The following is a 27,528-nucleotide window of genomic DNA, read 5'->3' as shown; positions in this document are numbered from 1 at the left end:
TTTTTATACTAAAGCTCATGTTTTGCACTGAGGGGACAAAAAAATTCTTAACTGTTCTTTCTATGCTGAAGAAACTATGCAGGCTGTGAACTCAACCAGAAATCTTACTAAATCCTCTCCAAGAGACTTCGGCATGTACTTTGAATACAAAGACAACTGTTATAAGCAAAGATTCCCTTGATGTTGATGTTTTAACCCTGTTAAAACTTTGGTTACAGAATACATTAATCTGACACTGGTTTTTGACCAAGGCCAACGCGTTCAGCCTAATTTTGCATGCCAGCCCGCTTCACAAATATGGTTGGTGGAGACAGAAGAGAAAAATGCTATCTTTATTTCAGTTCCCAAGAAGGTGTACACCTTGATTCTTTACTTTGCATTTTCATTTGAAACAGGACAGGAAGAACTGGTTCTCATGCTGTTTCCTTATCTGTGAGACTGAGTCCAAACTGCTTTTAGGCCTATTGGTTCTTGCACATCAGTGATAGATGCAGATTATGGCCATGGGGCTCTTATTGAAAAATCTCCTATGACATGTGTTAAAGGGTGAACTGCTGAACTTCAAGCAGCCTGCCACAATCAAGGTGAACTCCAGTTGAGTCCCAAGGCAGCTAAGAAAACCTCATGACTCATGTCATAAAATTGAACCTGCACTCTTTGTAAATCCTCACAGAAACCAACTGGTTAGATTCAAAAGTGGGATTTAATTGGCACAGTCTACAGCAAACAAGAAAAAATGCAGGGTTGTGTTTTTTTTAAACCAGGAATGTAAATTTTGTTCTCACAGGCAAGAATGAGCTGTTTACCACCTCACTGCTCAATGCAAGGAAGTAATTGAATACTGCAGTTTTTGAATATTTCAGTTTGGGATTTGTCCTATGCAAAAATAAATAAATAAATAAAATGAACATGGATTTTCAACACAGAAAACATCCTTTCTGTGTAGAAATATTATCCACACAGAAAATGCAGTTTTCAGTATAAAAAAACCACATGCATTCTTTACATAGAATAAATCCCAAATGGCAAAGATTCTAGCCTGCCTAGGATTCTCCTCTTTAGGGTTTACATTTGATAAAGCAATTTAAAAATATTTTCCCCAAGTCATTTTCTACATTTTCCTCCTTAACCACCTTTGCAAAAATAAAAGTGGAAACAGAGCCTCCAGCCAAGACTGTCCTGGGCAGAAGGGATTCAATATCACTGATGATAGTCAAAGTCCTTCCAACATAATAATTTGAATTGCAAAAATCAGTAGCCAACCTTCTATATCCACGGAGTCCTCATCCATGGACTCAACCACCTACAGTTTGAAAATATTCAAAAAATATAAATTCCAAAAACCCAATGTTGATTTTGTCAAATCCAAGAATTTTGGTATCCAGTGAGTGGGTGGTAGTGGTACTGGAACCAAACCTCAGTGAATATCAAGGGTCCACTATAATTAAAAATCTACTGTGCAGTTTAGAAAAAAACACTTCTGACCATGGGGTGCACCGATTTCAATTAAGTGGCTCCAGTACTTAGAACAACTGCTTTTAGGCTTCGTTACCCCAACTTGTACCTCACCTGGTGATTACTGTATATACTCGACCGCAAGTCGAGAGATTTTGGCAAAAATAAATTACCCTAAAAATCTGGGTTGACTTATCCATGGGTCAATGCTGGCCTGCCCATCTTAGGAGAAGAGGATCTGAGGCTGCCAATAAGGCCCTAGAGCTGCTTCTGCACACCTCAAGTTGAGAGTAGTCTGCAGTTGCTTTCTGGTGATTTGCTCCACCCCCCCACAAAGCAGCATGGACTCTCATCTAGAAAGATTGCTCCAGATCAGGCCTTGGGAGGTATGTGCACTCTCTACTTCTCAGTACTATAGAAGCACTAAGCCCATTTCCCAGGTTATAACAACTGCAGCATGGTTAGTTCTTAAACATAAAAACTAAATGGAAACTCCATGGGCAACAGCAGTATAGCAGTTAGTATTCAGACACAGGTACATATGACACAGAAGGATTGTTGCCATCTGTTCTGGCTTGTGAGCTTTCCAGGAGCATCTTTTGTTTCTCATGAAAACAAGGTGATAGACTGTTGTTCTGAGAAAGTGATGACTAGCTGGTCTTAAGACTTGCAGAACCAGTCAGCAAGTGAAAGACAGTGATGGAATGTACCAAACTCTGGGAAACAATGCGCATTTTCACTTGATGGTGAAAAGGAACCACTATTGCAGGTGAACATGAGAAAAGTGAAGCAAGGGGAGTATTTGAAATATACCTGCTTCCTACTAAGGAATCAGGGCAATTGAATAAGACATTTGTGCATGTTTGTCAACATTTCCAAGATTTTGATTAAAAACAGGCAAAATTATCTAATTAAATTTAAAGGCTGGAATAATTGATAATGCTGTTGCCATTTTCTTTGCTTCGTCCATTACATCCATGGCCCTACGTTTTACCCTTGACTTATTCACAAGTCATAGCAAATTCAGTAAAATTGGACCCAAAACCTGCCCTTGACTTAGAGTTGAGTATACACGGTAGCTAATTTCAGAAGGGTATGTATGAAGTGTCAAGCTCTAAATAGAGGATTTCAATTGCCCATCTGTGCAGAGTCTCTTGTATCTGGATGAGCTAACTCTGGGGAATGCTCAGAGCCTCCTGACCCAATAGAATTCTGCAAAATCACCAACAAAAATAAAACAAAATGTTGCCTATTAGAAACTGGCCCTCTTCCACACAGTCATCCCAAGCCCAACATTAGTTAGTTTAAAATTTTATTGGTTTTTTTTTTTTAACTTTTTAAATATTTTTACTTAATAAAAAGTCAAGGTTTGTCCATCTGGTCATGTCCTTGTCAAGTTAATGTGGGAAAGTGGCATTTGCTCTAAGAGCCCGAATGGAGTCATAAATAACAGAAAAGAAACCCTGCCTTTCTCCAGGCAAGGGGGAGGGGCCCTGCTCCGTCCCGCTGGCTGACAGCATCCCAAGTGGGCTTCACTAAACCAACGGAAAGGAAGGTGCTTGGCGAGGGGGGGCGGGCCAGGCCAGACTGCACCCCTCCAGGGGCCTCTACCATGGGCATGAGGGCTGGCCCAGGCTTTGGGCCAGCAACAGAGCCAAAGGCTGGCTGGGATCTCAGGTCACAGGGAGAAGCGTGGACATCAGTTCCCAGGGGTGTGGAACGGAAGCTGCTGGGAAGGATGAGACTGAACTGGAAAGAGAAGAAGAGAAAGGCAGTGAGGATAACAAAGGCACAGTCCAGGACCACCAAGCCACCCCTCATCTCACAAAGAAAAAAGGCCCAGCAAATTCGACAACTTGACCATCCTTGCTTGAGGCAACATGTCCTCAATCTCCCCCATGCTCTACATAGCACAGACTGCCTATCAGCAGTCCACTCTCCCATATTCCTGACTCACCTTGGTGGTGCCCTATATAAGTGTATGGGGAGGGTGTGGAAGCTGAGAGGGTGGGCACACCACTCTGGGGCACACCTCCTTGCGGGGGTCCACCATGGGTCTGCGAGGGATGCAGCAGCATGACCTGTGGAGCTCCAGGGTGAGGTGGTGGGGCAGCTGCAATTCCAGTCTGGACATGGGCCTGCGGATAAGACAGCAAGGATTTCAGCTCATTCACAACATGGCTTTTAAGAATGGATAATGTGGCATTTTACCAACTGATTTTTAAGACAGTATAGAAGCAGCTCGAAGTGTATGGAAACAAAATACATTTGTGCAACTGCTGCGATCTGGAGCAACAAACTACATTTGTGCAACTGCTCCAACCTGGAGTCTTCAGGAATTACTAGGTTGCTTTTACCAAATATGTGAAACGATTTCAGTATGAAAAGTTAATTAAAACCAAAAGAACCCAATAAGGAAAGTATTACATATGGGAAGACAGCAGCTACTATTGCTGTATAGAACTACAAGTGTCAGAACAAGGTTTAACAGATAATTATTTCTGAGGATTGGCAAGTAATCTATACTGCATCAGACAACATAATTTAACTGTTCGCAGGTGCTCAGTCCTGCACTTTCAAGAATATGTAAAAATAAGAAGGGCAAAAAAGGTATGTAGAGGACTAATAAATGTCATTCCTAAAACCTCAAGCTTTTAAGATTCTAACCTTTTAAAAAATCCAGTTACTAACAATGATAATGTGGGGCAACCCCTCTTCTCCTCAAAGGCAGAAAACGTTCTGCAAGTACTTGAAAAATACGAAAGTAGCATTCATGCAGCATCCAGTAATTTGAGACAGTACCAACTGTGGACTGTCAGAAATAAAGAACACTGTCCAAGTGTCACTCGGCAAGTTTCTGTAGGTTTACATCTCAATTGTATTTCCACCTCACATCACTGCGGGACTGTTTTTCCCACTGGATCTCCCTAGTAACCAAGCCATCAGCATAAGTTTCAGGTTATTTTTTTCGGGGGGGGGGGGGGAGAGGGGGGATAGACAGCAACAGCCTTGGCATCCAATCAGCTACTCACACAAGCAAAAAAACAAACAAATAGAACAGCCCCCCCCCCAAAAAAAAATCCCCCCAAAACTGCAGTCACTCCTAGTGTCAGACAGGTTATTCTTACTATGGTGACTAGAGTGCACATGCAACAAAAATGTTCTTGGTTCCTCATTCATTTCGGCCACCAGAAGAGTGGCGGAGGGAGTCAAAATGACTATATCTCTCTCTTGAAAAACCCTCCAAAGGAAGGATAAGACTTCACAGTAATTTGTTCCCAACAGATTGTTCACACCTGAGGGCTTGCCCATTCTGCTTAGAAATGTATACCAAGACTAAAGAAAGAGCTAGGCTGATGTTTCTAGGGCTGTATTAGCACAGTTAAAATGATTTTTATTCCTTACTTTCAATGTGACAGGTGATCTTTTACTGATGACCCTGAAACAACCCTTTTCTCAGGGACTTTTCTCGCTAGAGATGGAGCTTCTGCTCCAGCTTTCAGAACAGCATCTGTTACTACAGCATGCCTGCGCCATATGCGGTTTCTGGTTTACGTGGAAGCCGTGCTGCTATTAATTGAATGGTGCGCGGTGCTTTTGAACGGGGCTTGAGCTTATGCGGTATTTGCCTTACATGGGGCAAATTGAAATGAATGACTTCTGGAGGACGTTGACCATAGACAGTCTCATGCTCAAGGATCTAGATATTCCTCAAGACACCCTACAAGCTGAAGTAATAACTACTAAAAATAGAACTGTCCATACTAGAAATTTAAGATCTATAGAACACAATAATTCAGGGGGTGATTTCAATAATGCCAGCCAAACAATGTGCAATTCCCAAATAGGGAATACGTGAACTGGTAGCAGCCTTAACAAAGCCACTCCCTTCAATAGTCACATTACAGCATAACACCTGCATCTGTGGGACTGGTACCCATGATTTTGCTTACCCATGTCTGAAAAAATATGTTCTCTCTAGCTGTTTTCTAGGTCTTCCAGCAAGATTCTATGATATACTTCCAGCAAAAGTTGAACATAGAAACACACTGAAGGACCTAGAAATGCCTAGAGAGGTGTTCCTTCTAGGAATGGACTCTTGAGGAATAGCTAGATCCTTGAGCATGACTCTATCTATGGTCAACGTCATTTTCACCATTCTCAGACTGTTACCTTGACATCCTTCTGTATTGATCCTAAGTCACAAAAAGAAAGAGACTGGCATACATTGGTTTGTACAGCATCCCTCTATAGACTTAATTTTTTGTTTCCTTTTAGTTATCAACCCTGGGGAGGCACGTTTCCACATCATTCTTTTCTAGGAGGCATTGGCAGTGTACTGACACTTCCTATACAGCTCAGGCTCTGCTGTTGTTGTGGAGGAACGACATTTGACTAGGAGCGCAGCTATTTCAACCATGTTTAGAATAGCAACCCCCTTGACTGTGATTTGTAGGGTTACTTCTTGGGCACTGCCTGTCCTCTTCTTTTCTCCATCATTAGAAAATGATGTTTATTTCTACTAACGTAGACTCCGATAGCTGTTCTTCACAGTGTGGTGCATTCATAAAAGAGTTCAGGCAATTTTCCTTCCTGCTGTGACTGCTTTGGTAGTTAAAACCCTGTCTCTTGTGTGAGAGGGAGGAGCAAGACCTGGGATACACTCCCCATTACCGGAACCTTTCTGCTTCGATTCCAAGGCAGCACTCTACCAGTTCCCTAACAGAAAAGGTATCAAAATGCAGTGGCATCCTCATCCCTGGTGTCACCTGGTGCAGGGGGCTGCTGCAGCCAAAAGGGCATGTTCAGTCCTCTCCTTTGCCACAGTGGTGGAGGTCTCATTGTGAAGAGGCCTCCACCGCCACAGCAAAACTGGGAGGGGCACAGTAAGAGGAGGGCCCAACTGGGTGTCACCCCTCTTCTAGGGTATCACCCGGTGTGGCCCACACCCTCCACACACCTCTAGTGATGTAAAAATGATTGATATCATGGTCCTGCCTTCTAGAACAGTGAGAGTAACCCATATTATATTAATCTCCTCCATCACTGGAAAAGCTGGATTTTGGAGTTGCCAGTTTTAAACCAACTGATGCCCCACTAGACATCTGTTTACATCAGAGGTGAGCAATTTGTCATTTGGGTTTTACTGCTACATCTCTAACTGATTGCTCTGGAAGGAAGCAGAAGGTCCAGATACCAAAACATATTCCAGAATGAAGGTGTCTTATCTAGTAAGTTAAAATGCTTCTCAGCATAGTTTTGAAGAATATGGTCACAAAAGACACCATTGATCATAACATGCATTTTGGAGCAAATCCATGCACAATGCTATTGTACAATATGTTACACCTGCAGAAGGGGTTGCTCTGGACTTTAGTTCTGCTGAAGTACAGCTAATTCTTGTTTTTAACACTGATTAGCAAGAGGAGCAATCACACTTCCATCTGCCACATTGTTCATAATTTAATCCAAATACAAATCATGATTTAACACAGGTTGAGTAACAAATGTTAAAAGCCACAGTGGCTCCCCAAGGAACTCACCCAATTTTTTTGTTTGTTTGTTTGTTTTTTTGGAAAAACATTTCTCACCTCCATATCCTCTCCAATATCCTCTAAGAGACACGGGGAACAAAGTTAACACACTCTTTGGCGCTGTACAGACTGGTGAAAGCGCCAGCCAGCATACGTACTAGGGCTGTCTCTGGGCGCTGCTTATATATGCCCCGCAACCCTAGTATGTAATCTGTATGTCAAAATGGCGGCGCCCAGTACACATGGGTGCCGCCATTTTGACGTGGCGGACGCTTAGTGTCTGCATGTCTCGGCGCCATTGGGACGCTGCAAGTGCACCATTGGAGCATTGCAGCGTCACATAAAGAACCTGATTTTTAAAGGTTCTTTTTGCTCCACGGGGAAGCCTCAGCCTCCAGACTAGGGCGGTGGGAGACCGTCCGCTTTGGGCAGTCTGTATCCCACCAAAGAGAACATTCAGACCAAACAGGACCTAACAGGAAATGACCTGGATGTCAACTACTAGGTAATTTATTTTTGAATAAAAGGTTTCCTCTGGGTCTAAAACAGCTGAAGAAAAACAGGGCAGGGGAAAATATATCAAAATTGCCTCACATTGCTACCTAAGAGACTTTGGGGCAAAGAAAGAGGGGGGGGGGGAAGAGGAGGCGTTTTCCAAGCCACAAAGTTCTGAGGGCTGTAAGCAATCCATGGTGACCCATTTTCTACCCTTCCTTAACATGACATGCACACATGCCCTTTTGGCACTCTAAGGCAAATAACAAATTTATTATGGCATAAACGTTTTTACACTAGAGTCTACTTCATTAGGCACTGTCCCAAACTGGAAAGTACAAACATCTGCATACCAAAAATGTATATGTAAAGTACATTAAATTTAAAAAAATGCATTTGGTGACAATTACTATATATACTCACGTCTAGAAATTTTAGTCAAAAAATTGACCCAAAAAATCTGAGTTGACTTATCCAGGGGTCAAAAGAAGTATTGAACCTTAACTCTCATAAAAATAGAAACCATCCTCTGGTGAAACGCAAGTGACACTCCCTAGTGTTTTTCTAAACTACCTTCATTTCAACTTTGACTTTCCTTCCATTCCAATCACCCCAAAATTAGATTGCCTTAAGAACCTAACTGGGTACATTCATTTCCAGTTTTAAACGTTAATGTAAAACTGGGACACTTGTGAACAGTTACTCTGAAGTTGCTGACACAATGCATACCACAGCCTACCTCTTTACACAAGTGAGCACTCACCTGGGTGACATGGGCCATGTTGGTGTAGCCGTGCTGAAGTTGTTGGTGGGCATGAATGGCATAGACTGCCTGCTGGGGGAAACTGCTCTGTGGAGACTGAGCGCTGGGCCCTGGAGTTATGGATGGTGGTGTAGCTGTCAGAGTGGCTGTGTGGTACAGGTTCTGCTGCTGCTGGGCACTGGCCAAATGAGGTGGCTGTCCAGCTTGGTGCTGTGGCAGAAAGAAGAAAAGTCACCACAGAACATCCAGAACTTTGAATAACCTCTGCCCTTAAAGTCATGTTCTTTTTCCTTTTTTGGTACTGCCCCAGCACAAAGTTAAGACAGTCTCTGGAGATACAGACTAAAACTTTTGTAGTGTCTCTGTTCAACATGTTTGGCAGGAACAGGAATTGTTCTGCCTAAATAAATGAAACTGTAATTCTCACGTTACTGCTCTCTTTAAACTTTCTCACATATATTAGGTTTTATAGAGACTTCTTAATTATCTGTCTAATTGATTCATCACTTAAGAGAAGAACAGATTGCTCAGACTTTTAGCACCAAGTGCAGATTCTGTAAAATAAACAAATCTTGTTGGATATTGATTAACCAGAAGGCCATACCAAGATAACCAGAGCTAAAGCAGTTATGGATCCCATCTCATTCTCTTACAGCTACATCACCCTGCCTCTACTGTTCCTTCTCAGCCACAAAGACACTACTCGTGAACACATTGGTGCTTTTGTAGAAACTGCCTCCTGTATCAAGAGCCAAGTCAAAAATAACTGTAGGTACCATCTTGCCCCTCTGCTGTAAGATTTAATTCTCAAACAGATGGAACAGCAAGCAAGCATGCAGTCTATGCCTGACACTTCATTCTACAGACAGTAGCTCCAACAGGCAAGAGCAAAGGTGACAGCTAACATCATAAGTGGGATCCTGGAAGTCTCAAAAAGAAACACTTTTAAACTCTCCTCTCTCAACACCTTAACCAGATTCCCAGATCAGAGTCTGAAGGATCACATTAGCAACAGGGCCAATATCAAAACACACAACCAAACTGTGAAAGGTGCAAGAGCCAGTCAAGCATTAAGTGCACCCCTCAATAGTAGCCCACACCCTGTGCTCCCCCTTCCCCCATGGTACCTGCACAGGGCTGGGGGCGGCATGTTGCGCTTGCTGTTGGTTGCCCGTGGGTGTGGTAGCTGGTTGAGGCTGATGCGGATGTAGCTGTGTAGCATGGTGGGGATACGACTGATGCACTGTGGCTGGGGAGAGAAGCAGCAAGCAGCAGTCAACAATGCAAAGGAGGAGAGGGAAAGCTTAGGGTGGGTATGTTTTCTAACCAAATACAAACTCACCATAAAGAGTCTGAGGCGTAGGTTGTTCTGCTGGTTGATACTGGGGAGTAGATGATGAAACTATGGCCTGGGGGTGACTGCCAGACGTCATCATACGTGGGTTGCTCTGCAGCATAGGGGCGAAGACAGGCTGGAGAGAAGAACACAAGTGAGAAAATTGGGTACGCGTGCACCCATCCACCCACATATTCATCAGTGTGCACACTTCCTTCTCCTACTGAAGCAAATTTCAGACACACCTGCGAGGGGTAGTGTGCCATAGGTTGCATCATGGTGGGTTGTCCTGTGAACTGCTGGGGATTGTAGGAAATATATGAAGAATATGGAGTGGCAGCCACAAGAGGGGGCCCAGCAGCTGCTGCTGCCTGCATAATAGGAGGAGCTGAGGTTGGCTGGTGCTGGTCTGAACGCTGTGGGGGCAGAGAACCTGGAAAAGAAGAGAATGCAGTTAGGAAAAGTTGGTAGTGCACACACTTCCCTTTTCAGCGTTCCCTTTTCAAAGTTCCCAATGGCTCCTTCATCCTCCATCCACTAACCTTTAGCTCCTCGATATTTGCCTTGCTGTCCAGGCACAGAATTAGAAACAGGGTAAGGGTACATCTGGGGAGCCTGTAGAAAATGGGGACATGTCCATTACCTCTAGCACTACCCTGCCTCCACCAAAATTTGGAAGAATTATGGAGGTTATCATTGTGCCTAAAACCAGGACTATCCACATATACCCCACCACCACATTACTCACCTGCACAGCTGGGCTCATGTGAATCTGTGGGATATAAGAGATGTACTGCGTGCTATACATGCCACTTTGCCCTGGTGTAATTACTGGGATGGAGGGCGTAGAGTGAGTACGTGGTCCTGGTGATGTGGGCGTACTTGTTGACTTGTTCTAGACACAGAGAAGAAAAAGATATTGATTATTGAAGAAGCCACTGTAAAAATGACTATAGGGATTTCCAAAACTACTCTACTCTCCTGCAGAAGAACAGATATTGCACAAAGGCACATCTTGTTAGGCAGCCCCATTAACCCTTAACTCTCACTCTGGGGAAAAAGTGGCGTTTAAGTGAAATAAATAATAAAACTACAGACCTAGCATTGTGAAATAAATAAAACCAGAGAGTTAATCTCTCCCACACAATTACGCACCACAGACAGCAGGGTTTTTGAGGGGTTGAATTCCTTTGCATTAGGATTCAGTGTTGATTTTTTCACCTGCCTAGAGAAGAGTAAAATTGGAAAGAGATAAATACAAAAGATACATACACCAACAACTCCTCTTCTGCAGTCCCTGCTATAGACTCACTCTGAGACAGGGCCGTCCTCCTTTTCATCTGTGTCCCCTTTGCCCAGAGGGCTAGAGGTTTGAGTCTGGCGTTCCATGCCTTCACAGGATCCTTTCTCTTCCTTGCTGCTGCCTTCAGAGAGCTCTAGGCTGGGTTTGGGAGATTCATCAGGCACCTCACAAGTACCCCCTGCCCCAACCAATGCCTCTGGGGGCTTGTCCTTCACCTTCCCTTCGAGAGGCTCCTTGGCCCGGAAAGCATCAAGTGTGGCCTCTGGGGAGGAACTGGGCTGCAGCTTGGAGAAAACAAACAAACAAAAAGGATAAGCAACTGTAGCCAGGAACAAATGATGCCCATAATCCCCTTCCATATATGAAATGCACTAAGGAGAGATAAGAACAACCTCACCTTAAACTGGGCTCCAAATTTGCGCAGTTCCTCTAGCTGATTCCTCTTCTGCTCATTCTGAAGACCTAGAATAGTGTCAGGACAATTCTATAACCAAAGCCTTTGGGATCCTAACCCCATCTTGAAAACCACTTGCAGAATTAGCCAAAGTTCAAGCTTCACTGAGTAATTCCCATAAAATATTTCTTTTCTTACTAAGATTTAGATTGGTCTTGCTGAAAATAGCAAAGCAATCAGAAAGTGCATGCAGAATTTACACAAATAAAGGCTAGTTAAAGAGAATATGGAACTTTATTTTGGAAGGTCTGAAAAGGCAGAAAGTGCTGTGCTCCCCCACCCACCAAAATCACAGAAGGCACAAACCTTTGTTTGCCTGTTTGACCAAGTCTGAAGGTCCCATAACCTCCGAGGTCCTGCTGGGTTCTTTGGTGGCAGAGCTAGGCACCTCTTTAACTTAATATAGAAAGAAAGGAAAAATAACCTGTTACATCCCACGCCCAAGAAAAAAGGACAGAAATTAGTCTGAAGAATATGGTCTCCTCATAATAATTATGGATATTTACTCCACGTCTCAACCAAAGCTAATAGATTTTAGAAAGTGATCAAATCTAATATAGATTTTAGAAAGTGGCCTGCTTAATTAATGGAAGACCAATCCTCTAGAAAAGATCAATAATATGAAGATTTCAGTACCAAGTTCACTTTCTTCACACTGGTTAGTGAACCATACTACCTTTACCTTGTGTGAATTCTTACCCTCAACAGCAGCTACAGGAGCAGATGCTGGGACCTTGGGAGAAGGCGGGGTTGGGGAAGCACTAGATTCCATGGCAGGCCTTGACTCAGAGGGAGATGCAGGAGCAGCAGGGACAGCTGATCCAACTGGGGGATCCTGGGAACAGACTGGCACAGCTGAGGCAGATTTTGGAGAACGCGGAGTATATACACGGCCCACTGTGTGACAAAAGTACAGCCGTTAGATTTAAACACAGTAACACATAGCATAGTCCTTTGGAGAAGATCTGGGGAATGACATGTTAACTTAATTGCCTGCTGTACCTGTTGGAGAAGCAGCTGAAACTTCCATGGGGCGACTAGAAGGGGAAGACATACTCTTGGCCCCCCGAATAGGTCGCTGCGACTTTGGAGACATTCTGGATGGACCTAGAAAAAAACAGCCACAGACGCAAATAAATGAATGAAGGGTACATTAAATGTTGCTTTGTTATCTCCAGCTTTTACCTGAAAGAAAGCACCAGGAAAATCCATTATTAACCACAACCTAGGATCACTTTTGGAAATTCCAAAGTAGAAAGGTATAGTCAAAATTTTAAGAAGCCACTTTTTCTTCCTGAAAATCAACAAGGTAAGAAATGGCTGAGGCAGCTTAATTCAATTACTTATATAAAAGCATTTTGTCCCATGAAGTGAAAGCACCAGCCTAGTCAAATGCTTCAGTTTACAGGCCTCAAATGTTCAGACTCACTCACCTCCATTGATGCCTCGTTGTTCTGGAATAGAGCCAGAGTTGCTTTCTGAATGATGTGCACTTCCACGGGGTGGTAAGGAGCTCATGCCGGGCCTCCCGCCCCGAGAGCTGCTGCATCGTACCCCACCGCGTGAACCTTCTCTGACACGTTGGGGAAGTGGTATGTATTTGCCCTCTCTATAAAGACAGAAAAATTCAGTGTCCTCCTTAAGGTCAGAGCATTAAGGAAAATGTTATCAAGGGTTTTAACAACAGAATCAAGGGCATTTTTACTGTCAACTTATTGGTATGCAGCAGCAGTAAGGGATGAGCAAATTTTCAAGCACTGGTTTGCAAGGTGGATTTTGTCACTGTTCTTTTCTCCCCAAACAGGCACAATTAAACAAACAATAAGTGGAAGCTTGCCCTGCCTTAAGCTAGTGAAGGCCTATTGCTGCTTCACCAAAAGAAGTCTATATTGACAATCATACTGATGAACAGTGAACAAACAAACCATAAATACAACCATTAGAGAAAACAAATGTGAACCAGCACAAACATGCAAAAGCATAAAAGCAGTCACTGAGAACTAAAAATACTATCCGTCTGAAATAAACAGGCCTACATATGGTTACTGATATTAGAAAGCATTTTCCTGGTATGAAAAGACATCAATGTGGGCCTAGGCTAGCTACTCAAGTGTTTTATAACTGGAAGCTCACTCAGAAAAGAATCTCTATTAGCAATCTGAAGTTGTAGGTGGATGCATTTTTATCCTGCTCACCAATGCTACCAGCTCACCTGGATGCCAGACTAGGGCTGTCTCTTCCTGACACCTGTCTCTGCACAGAGCTGTGCTTCTCCTCTTCTGTGCGCCCATCATCATTTTCCATAGCAATACGTAATCGATATTGTGGGCTTGATTCAATCTCCCGAGCCAACTGCGCAGCCCTGGCCTCTCGCTGCCGGAATTCCTCTGAGTTGTCTTTCTCAAGAGGGACTCTGTCATGCAGATGGGACAGGAGAGAGGAATAAGGATGCAAGGCAATCACACAATACCAGCCCTCAGAGAAATGAACCTGTTGTACACATATGCGCATACACACATTCATAAAAATCCAACACCCTTCCACCCTCCACTCTGGAGAAAGACATTCTTCCTTCCAGCAGTCTGTGCCTCTGTCTGGTATACTAAGGAGGGTTTGTAAGCATGAAATACTACTAACCTAGCCTTGAACAACTATTTTCTGCATAATAAGCATGCATAACGAAATTAAATTAATCCATGAGGAGAAATTTTCTTCAACAAAAAGTGCTAGGAACACTACAAATGAAAGCAGTTATAACTTTCCTGGTTATGCTGGGATATCAACAAAGATTGAACTACTGCACAGCTGTCTGCATTTTAGAGACCAGGCTCCAAGCAACACAGCCCAAGACCATGACAGCTGTAAGTTTTGTTTGTGGTTTGATATGGAAAAAAGTCATTAAATATGTGACTGCTATCTATGTAATCCACAATCTACAGCATACAAACTGGGTAGTCAAAAGGAAGAGGACTTGGCACTTCTGTATAAGATGGTATAGGACTTGGAACAAACTAGATACCATCTGGTATAGCAGTCTTCCGGCCCAAGTTGCACAATACCGTGAATAGAGTAGGGACCAAAGAAAATCAACTCATTTGAGATGTGATGCTGGAGAAGAGTTCTGAGGATACAGTGGACAAGATGATCCAACTGAGGGTGTTATATTTTGGACACAGCATAAGAAGCCACGACTCATTAGAAAAGACAATAATGCTGGGAATGGTTGCAGGGAGTAGAGAGAGAGGAAAACCACACGTCAGATGGCTAGAAGCAATTAGGGAGGTCATGTGCATGAGTCTCCAGAATGTATGCAGAGCAGTGGAACACAAGGAATCTTGATGTCTCACCCACAGGGTCACTATGAGTTGAGGTTGGCTTGAGGACAGTTAACAACAACAAAAATCTCTCGAGTGATCACACCATGACATCCACAATATCCTGGAGCCTTGCCTTCAAATGCAGATATAAAAAGACCAGCAACTCTACTTCTCAGCGTGAAAGTCACATTTTAGCCAACCTCACCACTCTAGGGAGGGTGGCAACATTTTCAATTTATGTTAAGGACATTTAGGCATTTTACCCCGCCATGGTAAACAAAGATATGAAGTTTTATTATAGCTTCTGATTGATCCTCAGACCTTGTTAAATCTACAGACCAGCCATCAAGACCATTGTATGGTATTACCCACTGGGTGCACTCTAAATTCAGTCCACTATTTTTCTCCTGTCCCTTATGCATCACCTGCTCAATGCCTTGTATGAACCAGCAATGACTGTTCTCTCAGTGATGAAATGAAGAAAAGGACTAACTAGTTATTTTCACTTATTGTGAATTACTACTCTGCAACTTCCATTGTTTCCCATGCAGCCACATTATCATCATCATTTGATAAATAAAATCATTTGCACCCTGAAACAGACACAACTAAACTTTTAACTTACGTATATGAAGAAAGGCTGCTATCATAGGTGGTCTTCACACCATATGTTTCTTCATTGAATTTGAACATCTCATTTGGGTCCCAGCCATTAGACTGAAATAATAAATACATAGTCTTGTAACTGCAACATGCAAGCAATCCTCCCTCTGTGGCCTCAATAAAGATCAGGACACTTACCATGTCAGATTCTAAATCATAATCATCGCTGTTGCTATCTCCCCCTTCCCAGCGTTGTAGCACCTTCTCTTTGTGCTCTCCGTTCACCTTGGAATTCATGGCAATAGCAGAATCTGTGAATTTATCTAGAAAACAAAGCAAAGTAACAGTTCAGGGTGGAAAACATCTAGTCTCTACTCTAGTCCAGAACACACCACAGTTCACATCTGGTATCTTGAAACTGCATTACCTTTGGTGGCGTAATTAAAGTCAACATTGCGGAAGTGCACCAGCATGACATCAGCAGGCTTGAAAACCATAGTGTCCACAATATCCTCCCTCCTGGGTCCTACTGGTTGGTCAGGTACCTTCTTGTGCACAGCATCCACAGCTAGCTCAAACTATAAATAAATACAACCCTGTTAATATATACCAAATCTCCCTACCCATATAAAGCAGTCAAGAAGAGGAAGCACTGTCCTATATTACATCCCCTTCCTGATCAGGGTACTGAACAGGCATCTCTTTTGGGGAATCAACCTCTATCTAGTGTGGCAGATTTCATTTTAAATTTAAACCAGCAGACCAAAAATTTAAACAGAAAGCTTTCTATTCAGACGAGCAACTCCAAAACTCACCTTGGAGCTCAGGGTTTTAAAAATCCCCTCAAAGGTGTTTCCATTTTTTACTTTCACATCACATGTAGATCCCTGGAAGGGAATAAGAAGTAAATAACACTGAGAACGCATTTCAAATTCAAATTTGAACATCACATCCCTGCATCAGAGAGTAGTTTTTTTCTCTCTAGCTGCAGTACCAAAAAGAATGGGAAGAATATATATCAACAATGCATGAAGAGCAGAAATTCTAACCATCAATTTGAACTGTACGATCAAATTTGGACTAACAAACTGTGGGGTCTACATAGATTCTGCATTTTGTAAGTCATCCAGTCCCCACAACCACAAAAACATTGACCAGGAAGTGACCTTCATCCCCATGCATTTTAGTCTCTCAGAGCCAGATTTTCCTGAAGAATGCACAATATTGACATTATGATGTAGTGCCACCTTGTTGTTGCAGTGTGTCCTCAAGTTCTTTCTAAATTATAGTGGCCTAAGGTGACCCTATTATGAGGATTTCTTAGAAAGATTTGTTCAGAAAGTTTGCCTTTTCTCTGAGGCTAACTGAGTGACTTGCCCAAAATCACCTAGTAGATTTCAATGGCTGAGCTGGCATTTAAACCCTAATTTCCCAGAGTGCTAGCACTCAGACCATTACATCACACTGGCTCTTCACTGTCCCCTGAACAATGTAATGTCATCACATTTCAGTAAGTGTACATTAAAAAAAAGTGCTGGATAAAAGATGTCACAATGAATCTATTGCTTTTTACCACTAGATATTCTTTTTCTCCAAACCAATGTAATGAACAAGGACAAATAAAGTCTGTTCCAAGCTGCTTTCTGGCTGCATATGCAGAGAATCTGAATTTATGTACTCTAGAAATTAGCAGATTGAGCCAACTGGGGCAGAGGCAAACTTTCTGGAGTGTACTTATGAAAGTGTACATGAAAGCCTAACAAATGTTAATAATTGACCTCAATAAATTGCAATTCTCATCAGGATCAGAAAATACTCCACAGTTCATTCTGTGCAAGTTCTTTTTTTAAGCTGGTACATGACAGTTAAGCAAAACTAAGTAAAAGCAATGGAAAAGAAACACACAGTCAGCACTACACAATAACAATATAGCTGTCCAGATACTAATCCTGCCATAGGTGTTTATATACTCAAGAATTTATCCTGCAAGATGTCCTACATGTGACAAGACAGAAAGAAACTACAGCAGTACCACCCTGCAGTGCATATGCACCTGTCCTTCTTATCTATGGGAGACTCACCACAACTGCTGTCAGGAAATGCAGCATACGTGAATTGTTATAGACACCCTCAAAGACCTGGTGACAAATACAGAGGGGTAAAAAAGACAAGACCCATCAGAAAGTTTCTCAACATCTGCTGACTTTTACCACTCTTCTTGATCCAGAGAGGATGCTTTAGTGCTCAGAGTCTTAGCACTGTTATTAGTAGTCAGGAAAGCACTGTAGGGAATGAGATGCGAGACTGCTATTTTTATATCCATGTTGGTCAGAAATCATAAAGACAACACCAACTAGTCCCAACAAAAGTTGACTGAGTGAAACAAGTTCTGAACACTAAGTCAACATGTATGTAAATGCTACTGATTCAATAGGCCTTCTCTTCTTCAATTGGATTTAGGCCTCTTTCATAATGGGACAGAAATCACATATTTCATCAGTTTCTTTTTACTGTTGTTTCAGTTTCTATTTCAAAATCAAACTTGTCCTTTCCAGTAACATGACTGTAACAGCTATCTGTTGCTACCAAGTTATGAGCAGTTGCCTTTGCACCCAGATGATGATAATCCAGCATTTCTCAACAGCAATACAGCCGGACTAAAGAAAATGTGGCCTTCCTGATGCTGTTGAAACACAACTCCTATTAGCTGCAGCCAACATGGCTGATGGTAAAGCATGATGGGAGAGGGAGACCAAAAGTATCTGGTGAGTGAAAAAAGTTCAAATGCCAATTAAATAAGTCACGCAAGTCGTATATAATTCATATTTAAACACAAAAAAAATGGTGTTGAAGCTTAAGTTGGTGGTACTTACAGGAGACTGTGGTGGTCCTTTGCCTGTGCTCTGGCCCCTGAAAATGAATCAGGTGCAAGGAATAACTCACATGAAAGTAGTATTATCCCTCCACTGCATAATGTAAGCATTCTTTAAAACAAGCCATCTCTAAAACATTATATCATCACTGGAATTTACTTGTGTAGATTCTAACCACAAATGACCCTAAGCAGAATCCAGTTTTTAATATGCAGAGAATAAAGTAGGGTTTCTTTGATAAGCTAAGAAAACAGAAGTTTGTCCACAAAATAGGATGAGAAAAACTTCTAACCAGTATATTACCAAAAGTATAATCTCTGTTGGGTCTTTTTGTTTTAAATGTGCAGAGGACATACAAGAGTTCCTGATGGCTTTTACCAAACTCCTAGTCCGTAATATAGACCAAAAACTGCACATAATTTCAAAAACATCTTTCATGCCCACCAGCCCCGTGCTGACTAACTAAGGGCAAAACAGACAGCTTTAAAGGTGTGGCATGACGCCGCTCCTTTGAGCACTGGATCAGGACCATGGCAAACGCACACCGTAGCCCCACGCCGGCTATTTGATGGCTCAAAAGGGGGCGGCAAAATGCCACACCTTTTTGAGCTAGCAAAAGCACGCCCTTTCCACTACTGCAGCTTTGTGATGCTCTTGCAGCATGCAGTGTCAGAACACCGCCCGCCTTCTGGGCGGGTGGGTGGCATGATGCTGGCTAAGGGGCAGCATCGGGGCATGTGTCATCTACACACCACGCCCCCACGCTGCCTCCAAGCTGGCTCTTACTGCCGGTCTGTTCCAGCCCTTAAACAGAAAACATTGTGCCTGAAATAAGCAGAATAGGAGCACTCCATTCACCTTTAAATTTTCTCAAACCATTATCTGAAGCAAGGCCTCCATTTCAAGGTATATTTTAAAGAACTATAGGCTGCATCCATACTGTAGAAATAATCCAGTTTGACCTCACTTTAACTGCTATGGCTCCAGCCCATGGAATCCTGGGATTTATGGTTTGTTGTGACATCAGAACTGACAGAAAAGGCTAAATATCTCACAAAACTACAATTCTCAGAATTTCATAGCATTGAGCTATGGCACTTAAATTGGTATCAAATTGGATTATTTCTGCAGTGCAGATGAAGCCCTATAAAGCATACTTCCAAGTCAACAATCAATTTAATGGGATTTATTTCTGATAAAATACAGTGCAAATGCCCAGTTAAGAGTGGCACCCAATTGGGTATAAGCCCCCACTGGGTTTAATGCATGCAAGGAACTGCAACTTCGCCCACTGAGCAAGAAGGGGCCCAAAAGAGAGCAGCAGCATTTCGTGTTGTTGCTGTGCACACCTTCATGTCGTTTTCAACTTATGGAGACTTTAACATGAAGATATTTTAGGATTTTCCTGGTAAGTTTCTTCAGAGGGGGGCTGCCATTGCTATCCATTGCAGTTGAGAGAGGCTGACAATGGAGGGACTTGGAAGCTTCTCATACATAGGGTTGTCATGAGTAGAAGTTGACTTGACAGCAGTTAACAGCAAGAAGACCAATTATTTCTGAGAATTCCAGTTGCATCTGGTTTCTTTTTTAAAGAGGATACACCTTTACTTTCTTGTTGCTGTGTGCCTTCAAGCTGTTTCCAAATTATGGCAAACCTATGATGACCCTATCATAGGGTTTCCTTGTCAAGATTTGTCCATGCTCAAGGTCACCCAGTGGGATTTCAATGGCTGAGCCAGGATTCGTGCCCTGGTCTCTAGAGTCACAGGAGAATCTGAAAATCAATTCTATTTTAGTGGGAGAAGAGCCTGATGGGTTAAAGCCTAGAGTGTGTGGAGTTTCCATTGCCTAGCTGGGATTTGAACCCTGGTCTCCAGATTCATAGGAGATTCTGAGAATCAATGCAATTTTAGCAGGAGGAGAAGTGTGTGATAAACCCTAGGGAGAGCGAGACCTGCCCAAGGTGTCCCAGTGGGTTTTCCATGGCTGAGCGGGGATTTGAACCCTGGTCTCCAGAGTCCTAGCCCAATGCTCAAACCACACCATGCTAGCTCTTTATCATTTCTTCCATACCCCTACAAACCTATGCCATCCATCCCTCTTCTGAGAATCAATGCTATTTTAGCAGGCTATTTTAGCCTTTTTGAGAGGGTGACTGGCCCAGTGGGTTTCCATGGCTGAGTGGAGATTCAAACCCTGGTCTCCAGAGTCGCAGTCCAATGCTCAAACCATGACACTGTCTCTCGCTACCATTTCTTCCATCCCCATATAAACGTATCCTATCCATCCCTCTTCTGAGATTCTGAGTGGAAAACACTCCCTGGGTGTTTTCAAGTGGTAAGAGTCTTGTTTGGGGGTGTTTAAACAGAGGCTGGATATCAGGGGTGCCTTGATTGTGTATTTTTGCATGGCAGGGAGTTGGAGTGGATGGGACTTGGGGTCTCTTCCAACTCTATCACTAACTCCATAGATGAATAATTCCATCTACAGTCACCCCTCCTAACTCACGACCTCAAATATCTGCGGAGGGGTGACCTGCACTATTTCCAATGGCACGTTTACCTGGCACCCTGTTTAAGCCTATGAGGCTTGAATATGTGCAAGCCTCCATTTTCGCAGGGGTGGGTGGGCCCAGAAAGGATCCCCCATAAAAACGGAGGGCTAACTTGTATTCTCTAACAATAGATGAATAACTCCATCTATTCTATGAACGCTATTTTTGTCTTTTTGAGTGTGTGATAAAATTTATCGAGAGCGACCTGCCTATGGTCTCCTAGGAGTTTATCACACTGGGGCTAATTTCAGCATTAAATAGAGATTAAAGCACATTTAAAGCATCCTGCAAATAAAATGAATATGGCAAGTAATTACATAAATGATTATCACACACAATTGCGCAAATAAAGTGATATCGAAAATGCATTCTCACCGAAATCCCAAAAGTAAAAAGATGCACATTAATGCTTCTTTGGCCGGTTACACACCGGCACTTTAGTGCGTGACGAGCACGCACTAGGGTTACAAAAGGGCGGAGCTTCTGCACCGCCCTAACCCTAGTGCATGCTCGTCACGCACTAAACGGCGGCGGCCCTTCAATACGGCCGCCGTCGTGAGGACGTCACGGCCGCGCCGCCTCTAGACGGGGCGGTGCGGACGTGACGTCCTCAATCCGCGGCAGGGCGCCTAGGGTGCCCTTTCCGCAGACCAGGAAGGAGCTCCACCGCCGCGGGGTGTCCTTGGGGCTTGAAGCCCCAAGGACACCCCTTTTCAGGCTGCGGGGAAGCGGCGTTTTGCTGCTTCCCTGCAGCCTGAAAAGCAGCGGATCGGGGCCTCAGCGGCTGCCGGTGTGGCCACTGAAGCCCCGATACTCCGGGGAAAGGGGCGGGTCCAGACCGCCCCAAATAGGCGGTCTATAACCCGCCCTAGTGACCATTTTAATGGCGGGTTTTGTGCTACATCTTGTGAAATTGTTTCGCGTAATTACGTTATTTTTCTGGAATATTCAAGGGATAAACTTCTGATTTCCTTTGTGAGATAAACTGCCTAGTGGGGTTTCTATGGCTGAACGGGGGATTTGAATCATAGGCGGGTTACAGACCGCCATTAGGGACATCCTGAGGATGTCCCAGTTTGAAAAAGGGGCGTCTCTTCCAGACGCCCCTAACCCTATCACGGACAGAGTTTGTGACAAATGGCGGTGGCCGTTCCACATGGCCACCGCCATATTGACGTAGCAGATGCTGTGCGTCCGCACATCGTGCCCCGGAAGTGACGCCGCACGTGTGCGACTAGCACCTCGCGGCGTCTCTTCCAGGGCCCAGGAAGGAGCGCGATTTCCGCGCTCCTTCTTCAGAGCTTCCGGGAGCCGCACGGTTTGGCTGCTGCGGCTCCCAGACGCTGAAAGCAGAGGCGGAACCAGACCGCCGCAATCCGGCGGCCTGTAACGCGCCATAGTCTCCAGAGTGGCCGTCCAAACTTCAAACCATTACGCCATGCTGGCTCTTTACTATTTCTTCCATCCCCACAAAGGCCTATCCCATCCATCCATCCCTCTTCTGCGGTCCAAAACACACTGCAGAAATCGCCCAGTTTGACACCACTTTAACTGCTCTAGCTCAGTGCTAGGGAATCCTGGGAATTGTAGTTTATTGTGGCACCAGGGCTCTCTGACAGAGGCTAAATTTCTCACAAAAGTAGTTCCCAGAATTCCCTAGGATTGAGCCAGGGCAGTTAAAACAATCTCAAACTAGATTATTTCTGCAGCATGTTTTGGACCCGAGATTCTGAGAATTAATATTATTTTAGCAGGCTATTTTTGCCTCTTCAAGACTGTGACTTACCCAATGAGGTTTCTATGCCTGAGCGGGGGATTCGAACCCTGGTCTCCATAGTCTTAATCCAACACCCAAACAATGTTTCCATGGTGGCTCTTTACCATTTCTTCCATCCCCACACAAGCCTATCCCATTCAACCCTCTTCTGAGATTCTGCAAATCAATGCTATTTCAGCAGGAGAAGAGTCTGGTGGGATAAAGCCCAGGGAGAGTGTCACCTGCCCAAGGTCTCCTATTGGGGTTTCCATGGCTTGGGGGTCCAGAGTCCCAATCCAACATGCAGACCATTACACCAAACTGACTCTATCATACCCCCCCCCCCCAATCTTGACAGAAACTTATCCCATCCAGCCCTCTTCTGAGATTCTGAATAGAACACACTTCCTGGATATCAAGGGGGTGGGGTGGGGTTCTTTGACTGTGTATTCTTGCATGGAAGGGGATTGGCTTGGGTGGCTCTTGAGGTCTCTTCCAACAATCCTACGAAAGCTATTTTAGCAAGCTATCTTCATCTTTTTGAGTGTGTGACCTGCCCAAGGTCTCCTCTCAGTGGGGAGTTTCCACAGCTGGACCCTGGTCTCCAGAGTCCTAACCCCAACCCTCAAACCATGACTCTACGCTGGCTTCTTTACCATTTTAGCAGGCTATTCTTCGTCTTTTTGAGCGTGTAATAAACCTTAGCAAGAGAGTGACCTCCCCTCAGTGGTGAGTTTCCATGGCTGGACCCTGGTTTCCAGAGTCCTAACCCCAACCCTCAAACCACGACTCCAGGCTGGGTTCTTTACCATTTCTTCCATCCCCACTCAAACCTATCCCAACCATGGGATTCTGAGTGGAACGCACTCCCTGAGAGTGTGAGAGTCTCTTCCTTTGGAGGTGTTTAAACTTTAAATAGAGGCTGGATATCAGGGTGGGGGTGTTCTTTGACTGTATATTCTTGCACGGCAGGGGGTTGGTCTGGGTGGCTCTTGAAGTCTCTCCCAATGATCCTACGAATGCTATTTTAGCAGGCTCTCTTTGTCTTTATGAGTGCGGGACAAACCTTAGCGAGAGTGACCTTCCCTCAGTGGGGAGTTTCCACAGCTCAATCCTGATCTCCAGAGTCCTAAACCCAACCCTTAAACTACCATCTCCACGCTGGCTCTTTTCTTCCATTCCCGCTCAAACCTATCCCAACCATGAGATTCTGAACAGAACACGTTCTGTGAGTGTGTGGCAGTCTCTCCTTCTTTGGAAGTGTTTAAACGTAGGCTGGATATTTTTTTTTTTGGGGGGGGGGGTCTTTGACTGTGTATTCTTGTATGGCAGGCTGTTGGTCTGGGTGGCTCTTGAGGTCTCTTCCAACGATCCTACGAATGCTATTTTTCGTCTTTTTGAGTGTGTGACAAACCTTAACTAGTGAGTGTCCTGCCCAAGGTCTCCTCTCAGTGGGGAGTTTCCATGGCTCAAAGCTGGTATTCTGGAGTATCCTAACCCCAACCCTCAAACCATGACTCCACGCCGGCTTCTTAAGCAGTTTAGCAGGCTATTGCTTTTCGTAACCCACCTTGATCTGTAGGGAGAGGCGGGATACAAATACATTTTTTCCACAGCTGGAGCCTGGTCTTCCAGAGAGTCCTAACCCCCAGCCCTCAAACCACAACTCCACGCTGGCTTCTTTAGCAGGCTATTTGATCCATAGGGAGAGGCGGGATACAAATCAAAATTATTATTATTATTATTAGTCTTTTTGGAGTGTGTGATATAAACCTTAGGAAGTGACCTCCTCTCAGTGGGGAATTTCCACTGCTGGACCTTAGAATCATAGAATTGGAAGAGACCTCAAGGGCCATCCAGCCCAACCCTCTGCCATGCAGGAACCCAAAAGATGGGCATCCAGCCTCTGTCTGAAGACCTCTAAGGAGGGAGACTCCACCACTCTCCAAGGAAGGAGTGTGTTCCACTGTTGAACAGCCCTCACTGTCAGGAAGTTCCTCCTAATGTTGAGGTGGACTCTCTTTTCCTGCAGCTTGCCTCCATTGCTCCGGGTCCTAGTCTCTGGAGCAGCAGAAAACAAGCTTGCTCCATCCTCAACATGACATCCCTTCAACAGGGCTATCGTATCACCTCTTACCCTTCTCTTCTCCAGGCTGAACATCCCCAGCTCAATGAGTCGTTCCTCACAGCGCATGGTTTCCAGACCTTTCACCATTTTAGTCGCCCTCCTTTGGACGCATGGCTCCAGCTTCTCAATCTCCCTTTTGAGTCCTGGTGCCCAGAACTGGACTTCCAGAGAGCCCTAACCCCCACGGCTCCATGCCTCCCATCCCCACCCCAACCCTCCCTCTCTGTCCATCCATTTCCATACACCAGCATTGCATGCCTCCGACCCAAAGGCGAGCTGCGCCTCTCTTCCTCCCCCCCCGCCCTTCCTTCCCCATTTCCAAAGAAGCCACCCCATTGGCCAGAGCGGCGGCCAATCAGCGTCCGAGAAGCTTATCAGAGCCTCACTCGCTTTCGCCCTAGTGCCGAGTCCTCTTTTCAACCCCTCGCCGCGGGGGCGCGCACGGCGGGCGCGCTCACGTAACCCGCTTCTCCCTCACCCCCTTAATTCCCCGGATGTTCGCTTTTAAATATTGGAGGAATAATGTGGTTTCAGTGCCTTGGCTCAAGGCGGGGGAATTGTGGGAATTGTAGTTTGTTGTGGGGCCCCGAGCGGAGCTACAATTCCCACACTTCCCCCGCCTTGAGCCAAGGCACTGAAACCACATTATGTCTCCAAGTGTGGATACATCTATATTATATACCTGGTGCCGCTTCCTCCTGGAGTGCCTCCTCCTCCTCCGCCGCCGCCGCTCCCGGGAGGCGCCACCGTCGCGACTCTGGCTCCTCCAGCCGCCGCCCCGGGGCTCAAGCTGCCGTTGGGGCTGGCTGGCGGAGGGTTGGCTTTCCGCGAAGAGGAGGAGGAAGCCGCAGTGGCCGAGAGGGGTGTCGCCGCCGCCGCCGGGGTGGAGGCCGCCGCAACCGTCGCGGGTCCCGAAGCCGGAGAGCCTGGCTGAGGGGAGGGCGGCGGCAAGGGCTGCTTCAACATGGCGAAGGGGGCAAAAGGGGAGCCCTTCCGCCTCGTTTGCCTCAGAAGGCCGTTGAAGGGAGGGAAAAGAAGAAAGGAACGCGCCTTCTCTCTCTCTCTCTCTGACGCCTAAAATGGAGGCCGAGGGCACAAACCGAGCGCGGAGGGACTCGCGAGAGTAATGCCGCCTCTGGCCCGGAAGGGGAAGCTGCTCGGCAAAGCCGGCCGGCGGTCGCCGCGGAAATAACGATTGGTTTAAAAAAGCAGAAACGGAAAGGGCTTGAAAATGAGGGAGGGATCGAAGACCTCCGTCCCGGCCCTTCGAGCCTCGTTAGCCTCGGCCTCCCGCTCTCACTGTGCCTCTTTCCCGAGAGGCCTAAAGCCTCCTCTTCTTCCTCCTCGAGGCCCAGGAAGGGACGGTTCTCCCTCCTGTGGGCTGCCTGGCCCTCCTTTTCCCCTCTCGCAAAACGAAGGGGGGCAGTCTCAAGGCCCTCTCTCTCTCTCTCTTCCTCTCGGGCGCTTAAGCCAATCAAGAGGCGCCGCCGCCGCCGCCGGAGAGAGCGCCAGGAGGACACTCCGGATCCAGGAGGAGGAGGAGGAGGAGCAGGGCGCGAGAGCCCTGTGGCCGCGCCTGCGCAGTCGCGCGCGAAGAGAAAAGGGGAGGGGGCAGTGGTGATGTTGGCGTTGCGAAGAAGGCCTCCCCTTCCTCAAACGCGAACCCTGCCTTTTTTTCCGCCGCAGGACCCTTATCTTTTCCTTTCCCTCTCTTATCTGGAGCGTGCGGCGGAGAGAGAGAGAGAGGAATGCTGGGGGGAAAAAGGGAAGTAGGGATCGCGATGGCCCTGTCGCGCGCGGTCGAGAAGGAGTCAATCCGGTTGCTGCACAATGAGTCGCCCCCTCCTCCTCCTCGGTGGAAGGCGGGGCTTCGTAGTGCGCATGCGCAGAGGGCGTGCGCGCGCGCCCTCTCTCTATCCCTCTCTCCTCTCTTTCCCCCCTCCCTCCTGCTGCTGCCGTTCCCGGCCTCCGCGCGCATGCGCTCTGCGTGACCGCTCTCTCTCTCACCCTCACTCTTTCGACCAATGGGGAAACGAAAGAGGAGGAAGGGGAAGGCGTGTCTCCGGTAAGGGCCCCCAGTGCACATGCGTAAGAGGAAACAAAGACCTGGGCCTGCCTTGTTTTCACCCGGTCTTAGTGCGCATGTGCGAGAGGAGGAGAGCTAGAACGGGGGAATGTCGCGCATGCGCGTTGCAAAGCTGTGGCGGTGGGGAAGTCGAGTGTTCGTGTGGCTCACAGTGCGCATGGCGAAGGGGGCGTGGCCTCCCGCGAAGGAAACGCAAGGCCCCGGATGTCGCTTGGAGACGGTTGACCCCGAATGACCCCAGTTCCTCAATGTCAGGCAGGACTAGCCTTGGATGCCCTTTTGACACCTGCCTCTCCTTCTTAATTACAATTACAGTTATTAATTGCTATTTCAGATCCTGCCTGCCTCCTCCTCGCGTCTAGGAACTCCAGGCAGAGATAATAATTTAAATCATTTTTAGGTCTATAAATTAAAAACAAAACACAGAACGTTAACAATCCAGAGTTCAAAAAGCAGTTCATTTTGGAAGCTTGAAACGTCGTACGTTAAAATTTTAAATCAATATATTAAATGTTAATGTAGGCTTTTTTATTTTTAAGCAAACCTCCGTACCTCACACAGAAGCAGTTTCGCCGATAGAAAGATAAAACCCATAAGATACTATATTATTATTATTTTCTTAAGGAGTAAGATATTGTAAAATACAAGGAAATATCACAGCAGGACTGTATACGGAAGAAGGGAGAGAAGGGAGGATGGAGAAGGTCTTCGTGGGAATCGGACCCTGGTCTCCGGAGCCATAATCCAAGGCTCAAACCATAAGGTTTCCCTCACTTCAGATAAATCTATTGATCAGAACAGAGACTGCAGTCAAGAACTCAGAAGCGATGGAAAAACTAGGAAAGGTCCTAAGGAGTAAAGATATACAACT

The 27,528-nt window shown here is 45.4% G+C and overlaps 1 protein-coding gene across 3 annotated transcripts; it reads right to left on the bottom strand.

Moving 5' to 3' along the window:
- Positions 1–2,754: 2,754 nt before the first annotated feature.
- Positions 2,755–26,433, bottom strand: ATXN2L (ataxin 2 like). Of its 3 annotated transcripts, none has more exons than XM_089480523.1 (23): positions 25,254–26,432; positions 18,134–18,170; positions 17,342–17,398; positions 16,076–16,147; positions 15,688–15,838; positions 15,459–15,583; positions 15,283–15,374; positions 13,553–13,753; positions 12,774–12,949; positions 12,343–12,447; positions 12,040–12,237; positions 11,647–11,736; positions 11,284–11,348; positions 10,896–11,170; positions 10,739–10,808; positions 10,332–10,478; positions 10,126–10,198; positions 9,829–10,016; positions 9,590–9,719; positions 9,375–9,496; positions 8,248–8,457; positions 3,413–3,593; positions 2,755–3,204 (listed from the first exon to the last, which is right to left on the bottom strand). In XM_089480523.1, exons 1-23 carry the CDS (start codon positions 25,535–25,537, stop codon positions 3,155–3,157), a joined length of 3,099 nt encoding a protein of 1,032 aa, XP_089336649.1. In that variant the 5' UTR covers positions 25,538–26,432; the 3' UTR covers positions 2,755–3,154. The 3 variants fall into 3 exon arrangements, with proteins under 3 accessions (XP_089336649.1, XP_089336650.1, XP_089336648.1); XM_089480524.1 differs by lacking the exon at positions 25,254–26,432 and adding an exon at positions 24,581–24,619; XM_089480522.1 differs by having other exon boundaries at positions 15,283–15,583; positions 25,254–26,433.
- Positions 26,434–27,528: the final 1,095 nt, after the last annotated feature.

The sequence above is a fragment of the Sceloporus occidentalis genome, unplaced genomic scaffold, assembly GCF_023333645.1.
Source record: "Sceloporus occidentalis isolate IW3139 unplaced genomic scaffold, rSceOcc1.0.p SCAF_14, whole genome shotgun sequence".
NCBI classification, from domain to species: Eukaryota; Metazoa; Chordata; class Lepidosauria; order Squamata; family Phrynosomatidae; genus Sceloporus; species Sceloporus occidentalis.
The sequence above is the reverse complement of the archived record's forward strand: the minus strand, read 5'-3'. Positions and strand labels throughout refer to the sequence as shown.